Below are 26,720 nucleotides of genomic sequence, written 5' to 3' on the forward strand. Positions count from 1 at the left end.
AAAAAATAAAGTAGGAAAGAAAAATTGAAAGCAGCAATAAAAACGGGCACTGTATAATTTTACATTTGGAAGTCAGAGAGGGTTACACTGAAAAAGAGACAGTAGAATTTGTCATTCTGATCATGTTTTGGGCTAAAACGCATTCCAGGTCAACTGCAGAGCAGATACGAAGCATTCACATGGCTACTGTCTTCATAAAGAGCAAGGCTGTCCCTGAGGGTCGGGTAAAGTGATGGAGAAGGTCAGTAGTATAATAGATGAGGCTAGGGAGGTGATGGGTAGATGACTGGTATGGCCCATGGACTATTAACAAGCACCTCCTCGGCCATTGGCTTTCACTGAAATTAAAGCCCTTCTCCAGAAAGATCAAGAGCAGAAGGATCACACCAAACCAAACCAAAGCTACTACCGTCACCTTGATTCTGAACTTTGGGACCCTCCGGGACAAATGGCACTGCCCCACAGGATTTCCATGATTATAAATTTTCATGGCAGCAGATGCTCTCGAGCTGGCTGACATCTCTGAGGAAGTGAGTGGCAAAAGGACCAGGAACAGGTAAAGCACTGAATTTCAGGTCTGCACATGTTAAGAGTTTAAACAGAAGAATAGAACTAGCAAAAATAATGAGAAGTTGAACTACAGGAAGTGGTCTTTCAGTATTAATAATTTCTTTCTGAGGACATTGGTATTATATAGATCCCAGTTTTGGTTTTTTGTAGGATTTATCTGGATATTTGCCCATTATTTGACTGAAATCTTAAACTCTTACTCTTGTTTAACTCTCTCCTTCCTTTGACGCTGGCATTACAGACTTTTTGAATATTCTTATGAGTAGCACAACTTCATCTGAGTGTAAAATGCATTTTGAAAACTGTCAAAAGTAATTTCTGAATTCATCTGGTAAATAAAATGGGTGACCAAGTTAGTTAATATTGCTTTTGATCAATGTTAGGCATGACCATATAGTAATATTACCAAGTTTACTGTGTGGTGTATATGCATAATCTAAAACCAATTTCAGTAGATGTTTTCAAAAGTGTTCTAAGCAGTGACAACATTCCTGGAACAAATATATAGTCTCCCAGAGTGCTGTTTTAAAAATAAACTGTCATATATACATATGTAAGCTCGGGTAAACTGAATAAGAATGTTTAAAAATATTTTATTAACATATTTTAATATATTAAAATGTGTATAGGTGCTTAAAGTTCATGAACATGAATATCATCATAAATAATAACTCATTGAATTGCTAATTCCCAACCTAAGGATTTCTTAAATAACTGCTATTTTCATTCAAATTCATGTTCTTATGAAAAATGAATGATAATTTTTTAATGAATAAAAGTGTCTATAAAAGAACATTCAGGATAGTTGACCCCTTCAGGACTAGTGGTAAGAGTGGTGATACCTGGGGGTGGAGGGAAGGTCGGATAGAAAGGGGGAACCTATTACAAGGATCTACATATATAACCTCCTCCCTGGGGGGTGGATAACAGAAAAGTGGGTGAAGGGAGATGTTGGATAGTGTAAGATAATGCAAAATAATGATGATTTATAAATTCTCAAGGGTTCATGAGGGAGGGGTGAATGGGGAGGTAGGAGAAAAATGAGAAGCTGATATTAAGGGCTCAAATAGAAAGCAAATGTTTTGAGAATGATGATGGCAACAAATGTACAAATGTGCTTGACACAATGGATGTGTGCATGGATTGTGATAAGAATTGTACAAGCCCCCAATAAAATTATTTTAAAAAAATTCTGACAGAACAATATCACAGGTTTACAAATAAATATCCTAGGATATCTGGCTCAAACTAAATTTGTAACTAATATATTGCCCAGAAATGATGCCAACTATTTGCTAACAGAAACAATATCCTTTTGAATGTTCATATTTTCTGGATGCACATAAGGTGGAGAGAAGGTTGCTCCTCTAGATTCTTCCAAATGCACCTTGAAAATTTTGTATACATCAAGCACGGAGCCATAACCAGCTGCTGACTTTCCCAACCCCAGTGTTGTCTTCGGAGGGATTTCTTATGCAGTGCAGCGCAGTGTACATGGCGCTGGTCTGCTAACTCATCCGTGAGTCACTCTGTAGGAGAAAGATGACTGCGTGCTCCCCAAGATCTACAGTTTCAGAAAGTCTCTGAGGGCAGTTCTGTTCTAAGTTGATGGATCCTCCTGAGTCAGGATGGACTTGAGAATAGTGAATTTGATTTTGGTTTTGTACCCAGATTCAGACCATTATCACTTGCCTGTAACATAGGAGGTGACTTGGGACAATGTCCAATGTCTTTCTTACTTAATGGCAATATCTTTACTTCTGACCTGACTCATCCTTGGGGATGAAAAGAGAGGTGACCAACGAGAGGAGCTTTTGCCTCTCTCTAAAGTTTAACTACAGACGTTGCTCTAAGCTCTAGGGATAGAGAGATGGGAGTTGTTCTTAAAATTTTGAAATACACTTGAGCAATCTTGTCAGATTGGTTAACTGTTTTCACTAGGGTTGTTTTCTTTCCTGACATTTCATTTTCAATTTTAAGGTCTTTTCTGTGAAATGTTTTATAGCCTTTACCCCAAGGATCACAATCATACAGCAGGAAAAAACATTATAATTGGATCATTTTCTCATTTATATCTGCTCCTGAGACTCATTCTTCTCACCAATGTTGACCCTAATTGCCTAAAGCAAGAAAACAATTTATAACTGTGATTCACATGCTTCTTATTATGTATCGTGGACTTACAATGTTTTTCAGATGCTTCACCAGTATTGTCAGCTTTGCCTCCTCATACGATATGACTAATTGCACCGTAGGCTTCTCATCAACAAATGTCCCCAAACCTGATAAAATAATAGAATGTAGTGAATTAAACTAGAAGGGACTCACCAGTGAAATATATCAAACATTTAAAGACTAATACAAGACTGATAAGTAATATGCACCTCCCCCTCTTCAGATAACACTGATATCATAATAATGTTCAAGAGGTTGGGTTGATGAGATAAAGGTAGGGTTGTCTCTAAACTTCCAGAACCAAACCTTCCTCTTACATGTCCTGTTTCATTTTTAAAATTTTATTGGGGGCTTGTACAGCTCTCATAGCATCCCATACATCAATTTTATCAAGCATATTTGTACATATGTTGCCATCAACCCTTGGTATCAGCTCCTCTTCGTCTCCATCCCCTTGTGGCTTCTTGATGAATATAAATTATTTTTATTTTCATATCTTATTCTGACTGCTGTCTCCCTTCACCCATATTTGTGTTGTTCATCCCCTCTGGGGGAGGGGGCAGTAGAAAGTTATACATAGATCATTGCACTGGATTCCCCCTTCCACCCTCCTGGTATCACTACTCCCATTTCTGTTACTGATGGGTTTATCACACCTGGTTTCCATGGGTCACGAGCGCTTATCTATTCCAGCATACTCCAGTCTAGCCAGAACTGCAAGGCAGGACTAGAGTCTTGATGGTGGGGGGTGAGGAAACCTCAAAGAACCAGAGGAAGATTGTGTGTTTCATCAGTGCTATACTATGTCCTGCTTGACTCATCCCTTCCTTGTGACCCTTCTGTGAGGGATGTCCTATTATCTACAGATGGATATTGGTTTCTGCTCTGATCCCCCTCATTCTCAGCAATATGTTTGTTGTCTCCTGGTGCCTGTTACTGGATTCTGTCAGCACCTCATCATTGCACAGGCTGGTGTGCTCTTCCACAAGGGCTTGTTGCTTCTCTGCTGGATGGCCACTTGTTTAACTTCAGGCCTTTAGGACCCCAGGCATATATCTTTTGATAGCCGGGCACCATCAGCTTTCTTCACCACATTTGTTTATGGACCCATTTGTCTTCAGGGATTGTGTCAGGAGGGTGAGCATCACAGAATGCCAAGTCATTAGAATAAAGTGTTCTTGTGTTGAAGGAGGCCTTCAGCAGAGCCCAAAGTCTGACTTCTTCTATGTATTGCCATATAAATATATGTACTTAGCCCAATACCTCTATTTTTATGAATTAATATATTTATGTAAGTGCACACCTATGTTTATACCTCTATCCAAAGCTATGGTTCCTAGATATTTCTGTTTCCTTTTACCTTCCTCCATTCCCACCATCAGGCTCACCCTTCTTACGTCTCCTAGTGATTCCTCTCAGCTAGATTGCTGTTGCTCCCGAAGCACTCTGTATCCTACATTCTCCTCATTGTTGCTTTTAATTCCCTAGTAGTCATCCTGTTTGGTTTGGATTGCTATAATTATTCTCCCAGTTACCTTAGTTTGATTTTCTATCCAAATTTTCTTTTTGACACTCATTGAAATGCCTTGGGTGAGTTGAATTGCTCAGTTGACATTTCGAAACCATCAGCCCTACCTTGGGAGAAAGATGAGGTTATCTAGTCCTGTGAAGATTGCAGCCTTGGAAACTCTATGTAGAGAGGCTACGGGTCAAATTTTATTCCGTGGCAATGAGTATTGGCTAACTGGCGGCTCACTGCTCAAACCAACTAGGTGCTCCACAGAGAAAGGATTTTCTGCTCCCACAAAGATTTAGTTTTGGAAACTCAAAGGAACAGTTCCCCTCTGTCCCAGTGGGTGACTGAATTAGGAGCCACTCAGCGGCCGTGAGCTTGTTGCTTTAGTTTACGGTCCACCTGTCCAGTGCTCTAAAAGCAGCTCCAGTAACAGCTAGGACAAGACAACCTCGGAAAGCAGAGCTCTGTCAGAGAAGGGAAACTCACATTGTTCTCGCTAAAAACGAGCAATAGCAGAGTGATGAGATTGCACCCAGAAGGTGAAACACTTGTGAGATTTGAAAATCACAACAGGTCTACGGATTTATGCTACTACCTGGTTCTCCATATTTCCTTCTAGTCGCTGCTCACATTACTCCCTCCGTCTGCAATCATCTCATCCCCCATTTTTGCCCTTGGAACTTTTGTCATTCTTTGAGGTCCACATAAAACGCAAAGTATTTTCTGTGGTTACTTTCCTTTAATTCCCCTTGCATCTATCATGCACTATTCACATTATTATTTTATATATATTTTTACCCAGTAGATAAAATTTCCCAAAGGGTTTAGTTTTATTCCCTATTTCCCCTCAGGATAGAAGTCAATGCTCCGTAATAGTAACCACTAAACATTTATTTAACCAAAGTAGCCTCAGTTTTAGAGTTGAGAAATATGCTTCATTATCAAAATGAAGATTTTAGATTTTCAATGATAAATTTCTGGTTTATAGCCTAAGGATTAAGAACAATTTAATTTTTAAAGCTCTCCCTGGATAATATCCAGTTATATATTTCCTGTGGAAATTGAGATAGAAGAAAATTATTAATAATGGGGAATTTGGTGACATTGTATAGTTGGCTCATTGTGACCTGTATTGTTTTCTCAGTCTCAGTCTTGACTCTTTAATCCTATCTAACATTGGAAAATGGAATCGAAGCAATGTGGTTTTTCCTGAAAACTGTTTACATGTTTATTAAAGTAGTATACACATGCTAGTAGGTAATTTTGATTAATTGTATTTTGAATAATTCACATTATGAACATTAAAGTGTCTATCATCACTGAGATAGAAATTCCACAAACATAATAAAGCAGGGTGACTTTGTTAACGACACAATGACTGAGAGACGCTGTGAGTTAGAGTTGTTGTTAGTGCCCTTGAGTTGATTATGATTCACAGATATCCTCTTCATAAGAGTAAAACACTGCTTTAAATTGGGGATATTATTAAGTAATTCTGAGCATATGTCTACATTCATAGTAAGAAAAAAAGTGGTTGAAATATTGGTGTTAGTTTGCAAAAATATTGGTGACTGTGATGCATAAGGAATACTATTTTTAATTAAAAAGTGAAAGGATTATTAAATTGAAACTCAATGTGTTTAATCAAATGAGTTTCAACATAAAATAGTAAACTAACATACAGTTATGACTAAGTGCCTAAATGCTAGCTAAACAACTATGGAATTACTTGAACCAACTGAAGAATATAGTCTATATTAAACCACATGTGCAAGATTAGTAATCAATGTATCAGTCAAAACATGGCAGAGTTCAGAATCCAGTAAAATTCAGGCCAGTATGAGTGCTACAGTCCATGTAGCAGTAGTAGAGATATTTAATACTCTGAGCAAAGAGCTTTATGTACGTTAACTGATTCTCACAGCAAATGAAGTCTCACATTTACACATGAGAACACTGAGGCTCAGAGAAGCCAAAGAACTTCATCTTAAATCGTGCAGACAACAAATGATGTAGGATTAAATGGTCCCCAAATTTATACTCTTAACACCATGCTAACATGAGGTACAAATGGGCCCCCATGAGAGAAAATGATCTCAATAAGGAATCCAGACATGGAGGATTTGGAGACTAGCTACATCTGGATAAGAAGATGATAGAATATTTTGGTTACCAGTTAAAGTCTGAAGGCTTTGGCCATGTTTATCCTACCATTTATTGTAACTCCATGAACTTAAAAAATATAATTCAGGATGCTTGAGTGCATGGAACCATAATAGCTAGAGTACAATATTTTATTATGTACATTGGAACTGATACTTCAAAATTTAACTTTTTTAGTTGATTACATATTTAGATGATTCAAAAGTTATAAAAATTAATTATGGAATGATCTTTTTTCCATTTCTAGTACCATTTCTCCAATATTATTTTCTTGGCTTTGACATACTACTCTGCTTTGAAAAATATCCTTCCCAAACCTTTCCATGTAAGCTAATATGAATTTGCTTCTTTTTACATGTGTGTAAAAGGGATAGATCATTTATCATTCTGCACAATGATCTTGGAGATATTTTCATATCAATAAATACAGTTATTTTTAAAACTATAGTTTCATAATATCTCACTATATAGATATACCATACTCTAAACCATTCCTATGCTTGGTGACTGGTGGCTACACATTGTTCTGCTAACTTCAGAGCCAGCAGTTTGAAACTGTAAGCTACTTTGGGGAAGAGTAAAGAGTTACAGTCTTAGACTAACAGGGACCATTCTCTCCTGTCCTGCAGGTTTGCTAGGAGTCTGAATCGATAGCAGTGAGTTTGGTTTTAGATTTATGGTTCGGTGGATAGCAGTGAGTTTGGTTTTAGATTTATGGTTCGGTGGATTGTTTCCAAGTTTTCATTGCTATTACAAACAATGCTGCCCTTAATGGCCTCACACATGCTTCATTTTATACCTGTGCACAAATGTCCTGAATTTCCAAAAGCATAATTTCTGGTCATAAGGAATAATAATTTGTAAATTTTGTAGATGTTGCCAAAGTACCTTCCATGGAGATTTTTTCAATTTGCAGGAACTCTCCAGGCATGAGAATGCCTGCTGTTTCCGAACCAAGCTTGTTAATTAAAAGGTTGGATTTTTGCCAATCTGATGAATAAAAATTGTATCCATGTAATTTTCACTTGCATTTGTCTTATAAGTGAGGTTAAATATCTTTTTTGTTTAAGAGCCATTGAATTTTCTCTTTGTGCCTTATCTTTTCATATTCTTTATTCAATTGGGTTGTTGGTCTTTGGCTTACTCATTTGTAGAAAGAAAGTGGTTCTATATTAGTTTCTTTGTAATTAGTTCTTTTGTAATTGTTCTTTGTAATGAACTGCAAATACTTTTCACTCATTTTGTCATTTATTTTTGTATTATACTTTTCTGATTTCACAATATTGTTGTAGGCAGACTTTTAGTGGCTTTAGATTTGAATTCATACCTAGAATATCTTATTCCAAGATTATAGGGAATTTCATAAGGGAGATTTCCCTATGTTTCCTTTGTCACATTATGGTTTTATTATGTAATTTAAATTATTTAATTCACTTGGACTTTACCCCGGCATATGGTATTCTATTTCAACACCAATTATTAAATTTATATCACTGATTCGGTCACATAATAAGTTCATGAATGCACTTGTCTCCATTTTGGTGTATTCTATGTGGTTTTATTTATTCATGTATAAATGCCATACTGTTTGAATTATTGAGTTTTTAATTATGGTTTTATATCTCACAGACCCACTCTCTCCTTATTGCTCTGTTTGTTAACTTTTTCTTGCTTATATGGTCTATGTTCCTTTTTTCTATGAACTGCAGTGCTGGTTTATCTAGTTTTTAAAGCTGTTTTTTAATGATATAGATTTCAAATAAAATTAGAGCTGTCTGACAACATTTGAGATTCTATTTTCCTAAACAAGAAAATGAAAACGGCATGCCCTTCTAGTTGGTTATGTCTTCTTTGAATGGCTGACAGGAGAAGGGTTCTTAACTGGCTCCACACATGGACTCAGCCTGCAGTGAATCCTCTCTGATCATAGTGGAGGGGGTGAATAGCTGTTATCAGCCACAGAGCATTGTAAAGCCAATTATGGCACATTTGGTTAGATTACAAGGTGATATCATTTGGTCTCTCTTTGACTTATTTTAAAGTTGTTTCAGTTTTAAGAAAGGGTGAAAGGGAAATCCACGTGTATTAGGCATCTAGTGACTTCTCTTTGATCATAGACTAAGAGATGAGTAGCTTTGTTTCTTTCCACACAGGGTATATTGGAAAGTGAATGCAGGTAGATTAAAATTGAACACCTTATCATTTGATTTCCTGTTTGATCCATTTTAGTTTGTTCTAGTTGATAATATATCCTACTTTCTTTTTGATTGAGGGTTTAATCTGTTTTACTTTATTCTCATTGTTAGCTTTTTGTTTCTTATTTTTAAAAAATGTTTTTCTTCATAAGACATCCAGGGCAAGTAAATCTGTAGAGTAAATGGACTGGTGGTTCCCTGGGGTGTGCCAGGAGAAGCTGGGAAGAAATGGGGAGTTAACAACAACGACTACCAGAGTGAAGAAAATGCTCTAAGCCTGATAGTGATTGTGCACTGCTTCCCGATGTGACTGTACTACTGAATTGTATTATACGCTAACTATATGCCAATAAAACTGTTAAAACCAAACAAAATACCAAGCCAGTAGTCCTCAAGCTGATTCCAATTCATACTGACCTTATTAGAGTAGAACTAACTACCCCTTAAGATTTCGAAGGCTGCAATCTTTAAGGAAGCAGACTACAAGGTTTCTCTCCTATGGAGTAGTTGGTATGTTTAACTGCTGTTCTTTTAGTAACAAGTAACGCTTAAGCATGGGACCACTAGGACTCTTCAGTTTTCTTAATTTGGCTTTGCATATATCCTGTTAGATTTATTACAAAATTTCCCTTTTTTGTTGATGTGTTTGTATTTTGGGGGCGGGTCTTCTAATGTCTGTTACCTGATCCCATGGACACCTCAAGATCACACAGGCTGCGGTGCTTCCACGTGGGCTTTGTTTCCCTGCTAGATGGTCGTTTGTTTACCTTCAAGCCTTTAAAACTCCAGACGCTGTATCTTTTAATAGCCAGGCACCATCAGCTTTCTTCACCACATTTGCTTTATGCACCTAATTTGTCTTCAGCGGTCTTGTCGGGAAAGGGAGTATCACACAGTGCCACCTTATTACAACAAACCATTCTTGTAATGAGGTAAGATTTCACTATAGGCCCAAAGTTCATCTGCTTCCTTGTTGCATTTGTATGTATACATACATAGATAAACACACCAGTCTTTACATATTTATACCTATATATAATTTTTACTCCCTTGTTTTTCCTCTATTTCTTTTTTCTTTACTCCTACTCAACTACCATGTCTCCTCTCCGTTTGCCTCTCAGTAATTCCTCTCAGGTGCATCAGGATTGATCAAATACTACCAGTGACACTAATCCCTCCTCGTTGTTGATTTTGGATCCTTTGCTATTCCCCTGTCCCTGATATTTTTGACTCCACACTGTATTAATTTTTAATAAAAAATATGTTTAGAGCCATCTTTTTAGGGGTTGGAAAACTTTATTTTCATAGGATACTACCTAATTCAGAGATATAAACACATCTATTACCACCATAATGAACAAAATTGTATTCTTTAATTTCATCTCTTTCCCTGATAAATTCTTGTTCCTGTTTTTGAAATTTATGTGTTTGCATTTCCCTTTAGCCTTTGAATAGGCTAGCTGGTGGCTAATTTATTATATTACTTATTTTTTAAAGAAAAATATTTCTGGATTTGTTGATTAGTCTATAATTTCCTCTGTTCTAGTTCATTAATATCTCCTCTTATGTTTTAAAATTTTTATAAGTATCTTTGGTTTATTTTGTGGCTCTGAATCTAATTATCCCATAGTTTTATCAGCATTTTCATGAATTCTGATATGTAGTATTTAATTTGATGTTTTTAGAAATTTTATAATTTGAGTCATAATTTCTTTTTGACATAAGAATTGTTTAAGAATAATTATCAGAAGATCACATTTAAAGATATTCTAGTTTTGTATATTTTAAAAATGTATTTTATTGTAACATGATCAGAGAATATTGCTTATTCTAGTTCTATGTTTTAAAACTATTGACATTTTCTTTGTGGCCTACGATACAATGGATGTGCTAGGAACAGTTGAAGGCAACATATGTTCTCTATTTTTAAGATAGAGCTTGATATCAATTAGTCGATTTTATTTTTTTAACTTTGCTATTTAAAGTTTTTGTGAACCTAAAGATTGTTCTCCACTTTCTCTGTTATACATCAAGTGAATTAGAATATTGAATGGCTTGTATAGCTCATGCGTTTCCAAGTTGCCTCATAACTTCTGCTTTACATACGCTGCTGGTATGTTACCTGGTATGCAATCTTAACTTTGCATATCTTTATTGAGATACACCCCGTACCTCTTAAGGCTCTGTTCTTTGCTTGTTGTTAGTTACCATCAAGGCAATATCACCTAAGGACTCCTTTGTGTGTTCAGAGCAAAATAGGTCTTTAGGACTTTCAAAGCTGTGACCCGTTGGAAGCAGATCACCAGGTCTCACTACCAAAGTTCCTCTGGGTAGGTTTGAACTGCCTACCTTTTGGTTAGTATTCTAGGGCTTAACCATTTGTGCCATACAGAAAATCCGTCCTTTGTTCAATTCAGTGCTTTTTGGTGTAACTTCAACCTTTTCATTAATTGGGATTGTGACCTCTGATTTATTTTCTTTACATTTGCTTAATGTTCCTATGGAGTTCTGGTGGTGCCATGATTAAGCTCCTGACTGCCAATGGAAGCGAATGGCCACTTGAACCCATACAGTGACTCTGTGGGAGAAAGATCTGGTAACATAATCATTCCCATAAATGATTATAGCCTAGAATACCCTAGGGGGAATTCTCTCTGTTGCCTGGGGTCAGAGTTAAACTCAATGACACCAAATAGCAACAATGCATTTATGTTTATTTTAATTTTTTTCTAAACCACTTTGTAGGAGGTATGTTTTAAAATATATCACAGAATTATGATTTAACTGTTTATATATAAAAGAAATTATTTTTAACATTTGAGGTAAGCTTGTTTTCCTTCACTGATGGAACATGTAAGTCTCCTCTTAGTTTTGCCTTATTACTTTTTAATCGTTTTAAGAAGTGAAGTGATTAAAATTTTTAATATACTTTTGATACTTAGAGGAGCCCTCATGGAATAAAGACTTATATTTTGGGCTGCAAATCACAAGGCCTGGAGTTAAAAACCACCAACTGCTCTGGGAGAGAAAGATAAGGCTTTCTATTCCCATAAATAGTTACGATCTTGGAAATCCATAGAGGCAGTTCTATCCTGTCTTGTGGGGTCTCCGTGATTCAGAATTGACCCAATAGTAGAGAGTGAGTGTGATACTTACTGTCAAATTTTAATTCTAAATAATAAAGTTTTCCTAATAAGTTTGAGAAACAATATGAAAAAATGGAAATTTGAATGTATGGTGTGTATGTTATTAACTTGTGAATGAGTATGACTTATGATGTAGCAGTTATCAATCACTGAAATTATTGGTACTTTATATTCTCTTCAGTAAAACATACCTTTAAATTTAAAGCTGAAAAATCACTGGAATTTAGAAAAGAAATAAAACTGCACAGCATTTTAGAGGTGGGGTATGAATGTTAAGAACTGTGTTCAGATGGCTCATAATATCTCTGCACTGACTTCAGGAGCAGGTTACTCTGCCCTATAGATTTATTATCAGTCAGACTTGATCTCACATATTTTGGGCATGTTATGTGGAGAGTCTGGTTTCAGTGCAAACGCGGACAGCCCCTCAACAAGATGAACTGACACAGGGGTTGTGACAGTAGGCCCAAGTGTAACAATAACTGTTAGGAGAGTGTTGGACCCAGCAGTGTTCCCTTCTGTTGTGTACAGGGTCATTGTGAGCTAGGATTGACTCTGTGGCACGCAACAACAGCATGTCGCAAATCCTGGTCTGCCAGATAGACCTAGTTTATGTTCTCCAGGTGGATACAATCCTTGGTCATTGTTTCCAAACATGTTGTGAAGAAGAAACATGAAAACAAAACAAAAAAAATCTCATGTAGACACTGTATGGAAGGCTAGAACGTCCCTTTGAGTTTCTAAGCCGGTAAATATTTATAGGAACAGAGAGCTTCATCTGTCTCCCAGGGTGGCTGATGGGTTTGAACTGCTGACCCTTCAGTTAACAGACTAAGATGTAACTAATTATGCCAAGACATATAGCAAAGATAATTGAGATGAAATCTTAAAGATACAAGAAAAAATGAAGAAGGTGAAACAGGTCGCAAATATATAACTCAAGTTGAGCGAACTCCTTAGATCCTCAGGACTTGGTCTTCCTTGAGGAACTGGGGAAGAAAGCAGAAGTCAAAATATAAAATAGACCTGTAATTGATTGAAAGGGGTCTAAGACACCGTAATAAGGATTTTGCAGCTCTGGCCATATATTCTGTCAGGTCCAATACAAAATAAAACCGGGGAGCCCCTTTATAAGCACTGCTAAGAATTTCAAGTTGGTAACTGAAGAATATTAAGATTATGAAATCAAGGTCAGGCTCTTTGTCACTACCATAACTAAGTCCAGGAAGTCAGTCATGACTAAAGAGAGAGAGATGACTGGGTTGAAACTTAAAAAAGATAAACTCTTCTAATTTTCAGAAGACAAATGAGAATTATCTTCCGGGTTTCCAATTCTTACTACCATATTCTTCATAAATCATATACTAAGATGCACTGGTATCCATTATTGATCATCTTAAATTAGTATCAGAAGGTCTTGCAATGGTGACATCTGGGACTTTTGCTTAGGACAACACTGTAAAAACTATTATTCCAATACACCTTTAAATAATTTTATTTTGTGATCATGTAACGATGTAAGCTCAAATTCTGAACCGACCAGACAGTGCTTGAAATAAACATTGTGCTTCTTTCTTAGAATAATTTTATATTCTCTGCCAAAGTGTTAAGAATTCATAAGTATGTAAGAGGCAATAATTAAAGGACACAAGAAGGAACAACTTCCTGCTTATCCCTATTTAGTACAATGAATGACATCTTCTTCTTGGACAAAGAGTCCCATCGTTTCAAGATAATAGGCTTTATTTTGTAGGCAGCCTATACCTAGAAATATTGAACATAAAGTCTTTTTTCTATCTTCCCTGCTAAAAATGTTGAATATTTTACAATGCATTAATAGGCAAGCCATAAAAATGAAATATTAACTGTAGTTTGGGTAATAATATTCCAGGTTTTTTGTATGTACATATATATTTTAAAGAATTTTCAGAAAAATGAACTATCAGCAAAATTTAAAACTGAACAGTGACCCTCTGCTTAATTTGTTGAAACACAGAGGGGCAATTTTCTGAGGGGCATTCAGCAGAGAACAAGAGCAGATCTAGCAGTTGGCAGCTCCTTTTAGAAGTCAGGTCTCCAGAATTCTATTAATTATTACCCTCACTTTAAATATATTTTGATCACCGTTAGTTGTTAGGTATGTACCATACGATATAAGAAGGTGCTTTCCTTATCTAACATTCTTTATGGCTGGGATGTATGAAGAAGGTGCCGCATGTAAGTACAAGGTGGGGAGGGATGCTGTATAAACTCCATGGTTGGGGCAGTTGTGAGTACAGAGCAATGCATCATGAAGAGCTGTGTATCTGATTTCAAGTTACTTTTCATCTAAAGGAAAAAGAATAGCAGACACAAATGTAAATATGTCACCTAAAAAATAACTATGATATGCAACCTGATCTGGCTCTTTATAGAGTTAAATAACTAAAGAGTAACTAGGTTCTCAGTTTGGATTGGGGATAATATTGGCTGATCAGCCCAATCTTTAAAGATATAGATTCATGAGGTAAATGTGGACAAAATAAAATTTAGGAATTAACTAAATAAGACCACCAAAAAGAGAGAACAAAGTACAAATCAACAACAACAGCAACAACAAAACTGGGAGCACAAGTCAGGGGTGTGGTTTGGCACATATTTGCAAATTGTAGATGATCTAAATCCATTATCAGTTACCAGCAGGTTACTGCTTGCAATGGAATTCTATTACAAACATTTAAAATTTATGTAGTATTTTAAAATTAGCCTACTAATCTAGGAGAAATGATAGAAGAGAACCCTAGAATTAAGACCTACTTGGCAGCGAATAGGAGGGATAATTGTGCAGGGCTGCGTTAGGGTCCTGATCATTAAGAAAAGACTTGAGAAGGAGAGGGAGTGATTGTTGCACTTGGAAACATAAGAGAAAGATGGCTAGACAACTCAAAATCATTAATAAAATCTAATATCTATTTTCTTTTTTTCAAAATATGGAGTAAGCTGGAAGACTTACGTGTAGAGGAAAATAGGACACACCATTCCATTTGAAGGCACAATGAATTCAAATAGATAAATTGTATAATATCATGCCATTTATAGGACTAGATAAAAAAATCTGTCATCTACTTAAACTGGAGAACATATCCAGAAGGATTAAGAAGCTGGGGAAAGGTAGAAAACAGTCTTAACAGCTTATTTTCTTCCAAAAAATAGATTTTACTTTGAAAAGAAGTATTATGGTTGCTATGCTCTTTAAGAGAGTTGTGTTGCAGCAATTGCACAGAGTAATAATTAAGATTTACTTGCCTGTGTTGACAAGCGAAGACACCTCCATGGTTTGTTGTACAGGCTCATCGAGGAGAAAGCTAAGCACATAGTCACTCTGAAACACAAAACACAGCAACTCACAAGGTGTTCAGTGACTGTTCTATCTGCTATGATGTGAGAGCATTGTCCACATGGAGAGATCATTTGTTTGAAGATGAAGAGAGAAAATTTACTAGCAAGTTTGTTTAAACACAGGATTCAATTTCATTTTTAGTTAAAATTATTCATGAAGATGGAGGACTAATTGCATTTCTTCTTTAATTTGATAAGCTTGCATGAATCTAATATATCCCTTCTAGATAAATTGGACCTTTAGACCAGGCTATCAATAGGGTGTGAATGTTTACTTAGTGAATAGTCATTTATGGTCAAGGTCCAATTCTTGTAATACTAATCTACTATTAACTATAACCAATGCAGTGAGAAATGTTCCCGACAGAATGAGAGAAAAGCTAAGCGTAATCCTTTTCTTTAGGACTTAATCCAGTAAAGGAAAAAAAAAAATTCACTGCCATCAATTTGGCTTGGACTACATAGCGACCACATAAGACCTAGTGGAAATGACCCTGTGGTTTTCTGAGACTGGAAATCTTTAGGGTTGTAGAAAGCTTCATCTCTCTCCCTCCAAGTGGGTGGCTGCTGGATATGAACTGTATACCTTGGCAATTAGAAACCTAATTTGTAACCCGGTATGCCACCCCTTTCAGTGCAGAAAGAAAATTATATTAGATGCTTTATCAGAAGTTCTAGTTATGTATAATTTTAGTTAAGAAGTGAGTGTGCTCATCTTTTGGAATGGGCTTACCCAAATTGACCTTTAACCTGAGTTCCAAATGAATGGTCTAATTGGTGAATATGAGAGTAACTTTTCCTTAGTGATGTTGGTACAGATTTTGTTCAAAGCCATTATGTAATCAATGCAGCTATCCCAATGAGACTGAACATTATTAACTGTACAGCACCACTGAATAATTGATCATTTTATGTGATTATTATGGGCTTACTTCATAATAGATGTCAAGAGCGCCTGAAAGCTCCTTTCAAGTCAACATTCTATCTTCATCTTGTTAATGGCTCTTTCAAACATCCCCCAGGACCCTTGAACTTTCAACTCTGGCTCCCTCTTTGCCAGACTTTCCATCTTACTACAGAGACAGTAAAAGGCAGGTGGGGATTCCCAAGCTTCCTGTCATAAATTCTACAGACTCGCAACAATGTTTCTCTTTCCTTTCTGTTACAAGGGAGAAGTGTTTCCCACCCCACCCCCAATCCAATGCTGATCCCTTTATCTGGGTCCTGATAATTTTCCTCCCTTTTCAGAAAACTGTAGACTATTCCAATCAGGACTCTACCACCTTTGCTCTATTTAGACATCCATTTCCTATGAGCATACAACATAATCAATTCCATTTTGAAAATGGAGACTGCTGTTGTTGGTTGTCGTAAGCCAGTTTGGGCGGATGGTGACTTCATATGTCAGAGTGGAACTCTCCAGAGGGATTTTGGGCTGTGACATTTCAGGAAGAGATCACATGATTTGTCTTTGGAGACCTCTGGGTATTAGGGGTGGAGAGGTTAGAACTGAAAACCTCTCCTCTGGCAGTTGAGTGGTTTTAACTGTTTGAATCATGTAGGCACTCTATTCAAAAGTACAAGGAAAATTATATATATATATAAAACAAAGAAGGCTTTATGAAACAAAAACATTAAAATGTGAAAGTATTGTTTCTAAATATATACTCCATCTAGATTTATACATTTCCATCTATATACAACAGGTAAAACACCACCTGGTTGCCCACCACCCTCACAATTGTTCTTATGTGTGAGTCCGTTGTTGCACGCACTGCATCAATCCACCTTGCTGAGGGCTTTCTTCTCTTTTGCTGACCTTTCACTTTACCAAACATGATGTCCTTCAACCAGGATTGGCTTCCCCTGACAACATGAGCGATACCTTTTCACTAGTGCCCCTTCCAAATCCTGTGTTCTCTTTCTCCTCATCGACACAACTAAACACGCTCCACTTAATTTCCCTAACTTCAATTGAACATACCGACTACATTCAAATTTATGTTATAAATCATTCTCTGAAAATACTCTTCCCATAAACCCTGTCACACTCTTCTATTGATTCCCAATCTCTCTCTCTCATCCTCATATAACCCCTGGATCCATACTTTAAAGTTATTATTTGTTTCTATGATACCAACCTCTCCTAGTATTTCTTCCATTGAATCCATTCACTCTTAGTTTTTCCCTAATTTTCCTCTCCCCCTGGTTTCCAGTATCCCTTATTTCAAGACCCTCTTCTCTTCCCATTCTGAAAGGGTCAATCTTGATGGGAAGGAATTTATACTATCCCTTGCTGTCGCTTCTGTGATAAACCACAACTCTCAACTTCAGCCTACAGCAAAATACATATTTAATGTCTTACCCGACTCTCCTAAAGACAATTCAAACCCAACAGAGCTATGCTAAATGCACTTTATTTTCCTTCACTTACTGCTTCTCCTCTTCCCAGGTTCGCAATAGTGAGGATCTTTTCGGACTCTCCATTCTTTCTGAGGATCCAAAGTGGTGTGAGGATGGCCCAGTGGCTTGTGCTACCGTGCAGTGGGTCACTGCTCAGAGATGGCACCTAGCAACAACAGACTTCTTTCCTGCTCACAAACAAAAGTCACTGATGAATCCTCTAAATTTCTATTCTCAGTTCCTCACGTGACCATTTCTTTCCTTCGAAGTATACTGAAACTTCCCTGCCTGATCCTTCAAAATGAAAACTTCATCGTTTCCACTTAAAACCTGTCAGTAACAAACAGGGCTGGACCTGGATCTTGATCATTTCCCTAGTCTCATTTATTACCATGTCCCTTCTAACACTTTATGTTTAACTACGCTCATATTTTAATTTCCTCAATTATGCAAGCCTCTCGCATATCTGAGGTTTCCCAACAAGCTCTGTCCGTCCTGTTTTCACCTTGCTGAAGCTTGATGGTGAGAGCTTTCTCAGCTGCCTCTCATCTACCCAGAGGCTGTTTTACTCCTCAGGCCTAACCCAGCATGTCTACTCGCTCAAGGCTGGTTCATGCAAACAAACCAAGGGTTGTCATCACATACATGTTCGCTTCCTCATGCAAGTATTTGTATCTATGCAACATGGGAAGCATTCGTGTAAATTAATCAGTTATAAATTGTTGTGGCCACATATTCAGCCCTGTGAGTTTGCTTAATAGACTCTCGAGAAACATAAGCTAGGGGCCCAAGTGATACCCTTCATGCACAGTGGCCAGTCCTTCAACACTAGAGGGTGTGATGATGGGAGGCAGTTTTTAATTGAAACTTCCAGACTAAGGCGCAGTAGGGAAATAGATCTGGAAATGTATTTCTGAAACCCAGTCACTGAAAACACAATGAGCCGCAGTGGCCTCATCTGCTACTGCTTATGGAAATGGTGTAGGACCGTGTTTAAATGGGGTCACCATGCATTGGGGGCCTGCTGAATGGCGGCTAACAACAAGAACCCTTAAGAAATGATCCACCATCAGGGTGCTGACTAAATAACATTTGTTCTTTGTTTTGAAAGCTTAAAGTCAAATGTGACAGTGCAGAATTTGTGGAAGAAAAATTGACCTTCTTCATCCTTTTGACAATTAGTCGATTATCTTTCTCTGGCAACATTTTGACCTCACCGTTCTATGATTATTAAACTTCAATATAGACAGAATGTCTTCCCAGTTAGTGTCTGAAATGCCACCACTACCTAATAATCCCCTTGTGCTTACACTGTCATTTTGCTAAAGCCTGTATTTATACATCTAGGTATGGGCGACATACTAAATACAATTCCTTATTGTAACAAGATTGCTTGCCTTCTTGAGGAGAAAAATAATCCGTTTAAGCAGAGGGAGAAATCAATTAAAGTGAAGGAGAAAACACAAAAAATAATATTTCTGTACCTCAAATATTCCATATTAAAAAATTTTTTCTGATCTCACTTGTGTGGGTGCATCTCATACCATTTTCCACATATTGTACCTTTGGGTAGTTTGGAGAATATGGAAATGTCAGTCCTACAATTATTTTCACTGATGACCTGTATCAGTGTTCTCCACTGGTTTGTGTCACCTCCAAGCAGTGTGACTGCATTTAGTCGTCAGGTTGTGCACTGTAGACCTCTGCTGCTGTTAGGTGCCATCAAATTGGGTTTGACTTGGAGTGACTCTGCTTATGACAGAACAAAATACCAGCTGATCCTGCGCTTTCCTCACATGCGTTCTTGTGTGTCAGCCCACTGTTGCAAGTGACTGAGCATGTGAGACAAAAAAAATCTTTCCATCTATACCTCTAAGGAGCATTATGGTTATATTTCTTCCAAGATAGACATGTTGGTTCTTTTTGCCGTCCATGATATTTTAAAATATTTTTTGCTCTCTCCATAATTCAAATGCACTGATTCTCCTTCAGTCTTTCTTAGTCAGAGTGCAATGCTCACATGCATATGAAGAAATCAGAAACACCACAGCCAGAGTCATGTACACATAGAGGACATGAAATTAATTAAGAATATCATATCTTTTGACTGTATTTATCTCTGCCCCTTATTGTAGCATGTGTCTACACATCCTGGGGTCATTGGCCCTACTTTATTGAAGATTCTTATTGTCACTGTCCCTGATAGGGCTATTTTAATTCATATTCATTTTAATATTTTCACAAATGATCTTTCTCAAGCTACACTGTGTCCATGAACTCAGTGTATCATGCCCTACATACTACTCAGTTACTTGTTATAGTTCCATGTTCTGATCTCCACCAGACAATGAATGTGCTCCATTTCATGTTTCCACTCCCCAAGACCAAACAAGTCCAGCCAGAGTCAAGGTTTTCCCCTGCTGGTCTTCCATCCTTTCATGGTTTTTCATTCTTCTTTGGCCAATTGGGATTGGATGTTTCATATTTATAATGATTTCTCTTACATATGCTCTCAATTCCTTGAGATCTTTACCTTAATCGTACTCACAAGGCCCAAATCCCAATGCTGATTACTTTCTGTCAACTCTGAATCTCTCACTGTGCTGTTGAACGTGGCTGGGAAAGAGCAGGAAACCACGCTGACTGGTCTCACAGCAATCGCATGTGCACTGCCCTCTAGTTGGTTCAAGAAATGTCCTGCACTTACATACATGTTTTTCACCCATTTACTTTGCACAGATTCTTTAAAACCTATCCTTACTCTCAAAATCCCAACAATCTTCCTCCTTCTCATAATGTTCATGCCTAGCCTTTATATTTGATTTAAAAATAGAAGTAGAAATAGGAAAATATTTCCACAAGCTTCCACTAACTCATCTCTCATCACACCATGCCTCTGCCCTTCACTGCATTACACAGTTGACGGTCTGTTCTTTAACTTAAGCCTTTGGGGCACTGACTCTCATAGCTTCCTCTCAATTAAAGGTTCTCACACTGATCTCTCGCTAAGCTCTCATTTCTCCCTTGCCTCACCAATTTTTGCCTTTCAAATGGATCTTCCTAATAGCCTACAAGTATTCTCTGATTTATGAAAATAAATGAAATTTTTACCCACATCCTTTGTATTTAATTTCCTGTTCATCTTTAGAACAAAGCTCCTGAAAAGGTTATTTTCTGCTCTTTATCACAAATTCTTTCTTTATATTCTCCCTTAAACCCACTCCAGTTGCCTTTATTCCCTTCCATACTTCCTTATTTTCAAATGTATCTAACTCTTCCTATATTTTCTCCATCACAGTATTATTTGATATTTAGCCAACACAAGCTTGTAAGCTCATGTCGTTGTCAGGTACTGTCCAGTGAGTTCTGACTTGTGTTGATTTGGGGTGTGCAGTGCACAACTGCTCCATAGACTCTGAAAAGCTATGACCTTTAGAAACAAATTGCTAGACCTGTCATCTGAGACTGGAATTCATCATGGTTGATCAATGATGAGTATGAAATGCCTGGAGCATTTCTCTTATGTAAACATAAAACTGCTGTCACCAGTTGCTATTGGGTTGTGCACTATCTGGTGAACGAAAGAGTGAAAAGGATTTTTCCTGTGGTATCAGTGGTCCAGATGTATGCATTAACTTCATAACATTATTCATGAGGTTATGGATTTTATTCTTCTACTAGATAAGAAGGTAAAAAACTAATATGGGATTTAGGATACTTAGTAATATGTTTTAAATTCAGAATAGCAATAAAAAGCAGATTTGAAAACTAGCTTAGTGATTTTAAACTAAAGCCTATAGTTTTAAACCAAGACCCAGAAGCTTATAGTTTGTGTTTAGGATTTTTGTTAATATTCTTGTTTATAACATATATTGATTCCATAACTTAAAATTATGCTTTTTTGAGAGTTTATTGATTAAAATGGCTTAAAACCCATGTGGTTTTTCATATATTATATGGCCATATTCTAGTTATCAAAGATTACAGAGTTAAAGATCAGAAGTAATATAATATAAGAGCAAGATCAATTTTTATGACTTTAAAACAGCACATTAAGAGTTACCATTTATTAAATGGCCAGCCAACATCTAGAGTTGGCTGAAAGATTTAGTTTTACTGAGTTAAAACAATAAGCCAAATCTATTTCTCTCAAAGTCTATGAAGTGTAGTAAGAATGTGAATTTAGAGATAAATCCCCATAAGAGTTCTAAATCAAAGTTGAACAGTAATTGTATTTTATTGCCTTTTTCAGAAAGCAGCTTGTCAGAGTGTCCAGTCTTTAATGCAGTTCCACCTACAATATTCATATTGAAGTGACATGGAAGAATGGCCCTATGAATCGTGAACGAGTGGAGAGTCTTCTATATTTCGGTTCCAAAATGCCCTCAGCATTTCACCAGACTGTGAAAGATAATCTTGGTTTTACTGATGGCACACATGTGACATTCATCCTGCTTGCAATGCAATCTCAGCCAGTTCCAAATAGGAAAAAAGCAAAGTGGTGACAAATGCAGTAATTAACATCAGGGTTTAGCAAGCAGGGAACCAGAAACATATGTTCACTATTAAGATCGTGGACTTGAATTTATTTATTTTGACATTTGATTTCTGCTTTAAAAAATAATATTTCTCAAAGCTTAAGTGATAACATTTCTTTATTTTATAAGACGTTCAGAAATGAATGACAACACTGAAAGGAGCTAAAAATGACAATGAGCGTGATTAAAAATATTTTTAAAACTACAACTTTCTGTGGAGTGATGTGAAATGCAAATGTGGGTCCGAAATTGGCTAGAAGCTTGCAATCATGTGCAGCAGCTTTCACTAGTGTCACGATGAGTCAGAATGCATTTGATGACAGTAAGTTTGCATTGACTTTGAGGTTGGCTTTGGTTATCTAAGTATTAGTCTTTATAAGGGTTTTATTTACCTCAGAATGCAATCAAACCAACACCAAGCAAAATTTAAAGAAGCAAAAGGAACTCTTATTATCACCACTATCATTTAATGCTCCTAACATTGAAAGAAAAAAATAAGTGTCTAGAAGTTTCAGTGAAAGAGAGTGAAGTAAAACAACCAAAAACTACATAGATAAGGGATAAGAATATCTAAACCCTAAGTTGCTAAATGTATTTGGCTTACCACCTCCTTTTCAGAACAACAAAAAATTACTCATTGCACTCCCTGGCAATTAAAAACTTTTATACTATATGTATTTCAGAATCCATGAAAAGTATAGGTATCTGCTTTTGCGACTCCCCCTGCATCGTTCCATTTTCCTCCCAGGAGGCGGTATTGACCACTTGGAAAACCTCTGATCTAAACTGATGCTCACACCTTCATCGGAAGAATTAGGAGAAGATTTATGATCTTCATCAGAACAATTATGATCTTCATTTATATCAATTTTATCAACAGATTAGAGAGAGAGATCTGAGATTAACAGGTAGCTCTCTGTCTGGTCTGTTCACTGTCTTTACATCAATCCCCCAACAAGCTCTCATATTGAAATTGACTTTGATAATAAGGATTAAAGCAACCTCTTTATTTGTTAACAAATACAAGGCTGCCTACAATGGAGCATGGCTCTAGAGGGCAAATAATTTTCATATATATAATTTCATATTCAAGCTGCTTTCTAGTCCCTTCTTCCTTTTCCATGTATTGTCCCATATGCTTATACTTGTATTTATAACCCCATTATTAGTACATTATAAATTTATGAATAATCTAAATTCCCGAGTGAATAATGCAATATTTTCAACTCTCTAATTTCTCTCCCACAAGCCATTTAAAACTCTACATTTAGTAAATGTTGCACATAATAAGTGATCTATGAAAGTTTTCAAATCTTAAAAAGTTAGGTATAGCAACATAAAATACTATAAAGTACTTATAATTTTATCTACAATGAAATAGAAAAGAGAATGGAGGGTTTAGTATATTGGTATAATAGGATTATAATGCATATTTGCTTCTCTTATGTTGCCATGTAACAAACAACTTCGAAAGAAGGAGTGTAATTTTAGATTTTTGCTCAAGTCAGAGATGAGGATTATAACAAGAGCATTCAGCAAAAATATAAATTTACTGTAAATCTCTAATTTTGTTAGGAAGATGAAAGAAAACTTTTGAATATATGAAAACATTTGCTAGGAAGTTCATATCACTTAAAGGAATTCAAATAGTAATGGCACATGATGGATTTATAGATTTGCATGTTCCATGTTTATGTGGTCAGCTTTGTTAATACATATGAGGACAGGGAAGAGAGGCATCAAAATACCAAATTCCAGACATCTCAAAGTAGCACGATTTGCTTTGGAATAACTGGTGTAATAATTCTAGGTCAATCATGTTTTGTTTGGTTAATGTTAAAATATTTTTTGTTTCTTGAATGTAAATAAAATTGTCTAAAAATCTTAACCAATTGAGTTATATAAAAACAACACAGAGACTTATTTAAAGAACTAGTTTCATTAAAGGTGTGATCATTGCAGATATTAAAAAAAATATTCCCAGGTTTATATGAAAATTGATCATAGCTACTATTTTGGTACTCCTGGTCACCCATTAAGGAACCCTGACCCACTGTGGTTTAGGCTTTGGGCCGCAAACTGCAAGATCTGCAGTTCAAGGCCACTAGCCCCTCTGCAAAAGAAAGATGTAGCTGTAAAGAAATATGTAGGATTTCAGGGACAACATTGGGTTGCTATGAGTCAAAATCTGTTCCTTGCAGTGAGTAGGTTATATAGAACAATGGAGGCAATCAATATTTATCTTTTGAATATAGAAAAAGTAATTTTTATAAGCTGATATTCAATATGCACATGCTCCAAAGTATTCAAAGCCAATTTGTGTTTATTTGGGACTCTATTAATATAGCATTACTTTTGCTGCCATTGAGTCAATGCCAACTCTATGAGCTAGGGTAGAACTGACCCTGTGTGTTTCCAAGACCGTTAACTCTTTATGGGAGTCGACAGCCCCATCTTTGAATAGCTAACTGCTGATCACAGTCAAACAGGTACCCACTACTCCACCAGGGCTCCTAAAACAGCATGGATTGGTTTATTTTTAGTGTAGAATATCAACTGATAAGAGATGTAGGCTATATCATAAGTCAAAGGAAGTTTTCATCTCTCTAATTTCTCTCCCACAATCAATGATTTTAAGTCTTCATTGTGTCCCGGTTACACATTGGTTAAAACACTCATTCGCTGAGCAAACATTTGGCAGTTCAAATCCATCAGGTGAGTTCAAAGCCACCACAGGAGAAAGGACCTAGAGATTGAATTCTCTGAAGACTGTAGCTCGGGAAACTCCACAGGTACGTTCTATTGCCCTGTAGGGCTGCTATGAGTTAGAACTGATTTGGCAGCACTCAATTTTGGATAATGGTTTGCTTTTCATTTGAATCTCTCTTACATGATGTTGACACAAATGTATTCTCCTCACAAAATCTTTAAGGTAAGACGATGGTTGAAGCATTCTTCCTTAGAGTTTTTCTCAAATTTGTGATTTTACAATGTCATCTCATTTTGATAATATAAATGCCGCTTATGTTTCCTCCTATAGTCCCACCCTTCCACTCAATCCCAAGAGTTTCATTTAATCCAAGGTAAAAACATTATAATGCCTGAGATTTTTTCAGCCTTTCCAACCCAGCACTGACCAATAGAGATGCAAAATAGCACATACATGTTTCTTTGGGGGGTATCTACAGTAGTAGTTGGATTTAGCACATTAGCAAATATGACTATAATTAAAGTGAAACCTACGTATTTGTTTTGTTTACATGTTTCAATGCTACGAGTAAGATGAGCAAAATTATTTTTTAGGAAGAAGCCCGGTGGTGTATGTTTTGGATTGCTAACTTGAAGGTCAGCAGTTCAAACCCACCAGCCACGCTGATGGAGAAAGCTGAGGTTATCTGCTCCCATAAATAATTAAACCTGAGAGGAACTTCAAGATGGTACCCAAGTAAGCAGCCCAAACAGGGAGTGCTGGTGATTCTGGTATCCTGGAGCTCAAGTGAGAGTAGAAAAATGCTCTTGAAGACCCAAGGGACCCTTCCTGTCCGGAAGGTGGCCCTGCTCTGCATCTGCTTTGTCCCAAGTCCTGGAGATCTGGGCCCATAGTCCAGGGATTTCCCACCTGCTGTGTGACCTTTGTGTGCCTCAGTCTCCATCAGCCAGTGCCCCCACCCTGAACTCCTTGCCCTGGTCATCACCCTAGGAACTGGATAGCTATTGTGTTGAGATCCCCAAAGCCACAGTCTGCCCACCACATAGAAACTTTTTACTCACAGCTCCCCGGGTGGAACTGCGCCTTTCTCCCCACGCTTCCCTCTCTCCATGAGGCTGGTGGCAATTATGCCTACAAGCTCTGGCAACCTTCCAACAGCCACCCAGAGTCCAGGGCTTAACTCGCAGCAATTTTGATTACCAATGCCTGGGTCATCTCCACCCCCTGCACAGTCGCATCTGCTGTGTCAAAGGGGCACAGTGCCTGCCACTTCCAGGGCACCTCAGCTCATTGCAGCCCTGGCCACTCTCTGTCTGCACAGAGTGGCACTGGCACTTCCCACCCACCATTTCCCTGCCACTGCAGCTTCTAGCAGCCCCCTCTTCTCCCAGCCAGCTCGTCCTTGCAGGCCCTTCACACACACCACCTTGGCTGGAGCTGTGGATAGTCACAAACAAGGGCCTTACAGGCCTGCTGCGTGTGCTACCACAGCTGGAGCCACAGATAATGTGGACCTGGTCACTGCAGGTCCGACTGGTGAGCACCGAAGTGGTGGGGCCATGAATAGGTGCTATATGGGTCTCTCCTAGCTCATGGATCATTGCTTCCCTAGCCCCTCCCTCCCAGTCCACACAGCAAACTGAACAGTAGAGAGTACATCTTTGGTCCAGAGGGCATTGTTCCCCCAAATCTAGCCTAGTTGCAGAACCCAGGGGACCAGTGACCTGGTTCTGGGAGCTCCCCATTTCACGCCAACAACACTACCTTAGACCCCAATGGGGCCACCACACCCCTACTGGCCCCTACAGCCCTATCACTGTATCAGGAGCTACCCACCAGTCAAACTGAGTTCCCCACAGCTGTCCCCAGTGCTTACAACCGCTCATTACTGTTGACCACTGAGTCGCTGTGCCACCTGCCTACACA

The 26,720-nt window shown here is 37.5% G+C and overlaps 1 protein-coding gene across 1 annotated transcript in view; it reads right to left on the reverse strand.

Moving 5' to 3' along the window:
• PIK3C2G (phosphatidylinositol-4-phosphate 3-kinase catalytic subunit type 2 gamma) overlaps window positions 1-26,720 on the reverse strand; it is a 419,757-nt gene that overhangs the window by 58,057 nt on the left and 334,980 nt on the right. The window contains exons 29-31 of the mRNA XM_075553327.1: window positions 15,047-15,126; window positions 8,620-8,635; window positions 2,755-2,829 (exon numbers count right to left, since the gene is read on the reverse strand). Coding sequence (XP_075409442.1) covers window positions 2,755-2,829; window positions 8,620-8,635; window positions 15,047-15,126 — 171 coding nt within the window. The remainder of the gene's footprint in view (window positions 1-2,754; window positions 2,830-8,619; window positions 8,636-15,046; window positions 15,127-26,720) is intronic.

The sequence above is a fragment of the Tenrec ecaudatus genome, chromosome 6 (assembly GCF_050624435.1).
Source record: "Tenrec ecaudatus isolate mTenEca1 chromosome 6, mTenEca1.hap1, whole genome shotgun sequence".
Classification (NCBI taxonomy): Eukaryota; Metazoa; Chordata; class Mammalia; order Afrosoricida; family Tenrecidae; genus Tenrec; species Tenrec ecaudatus.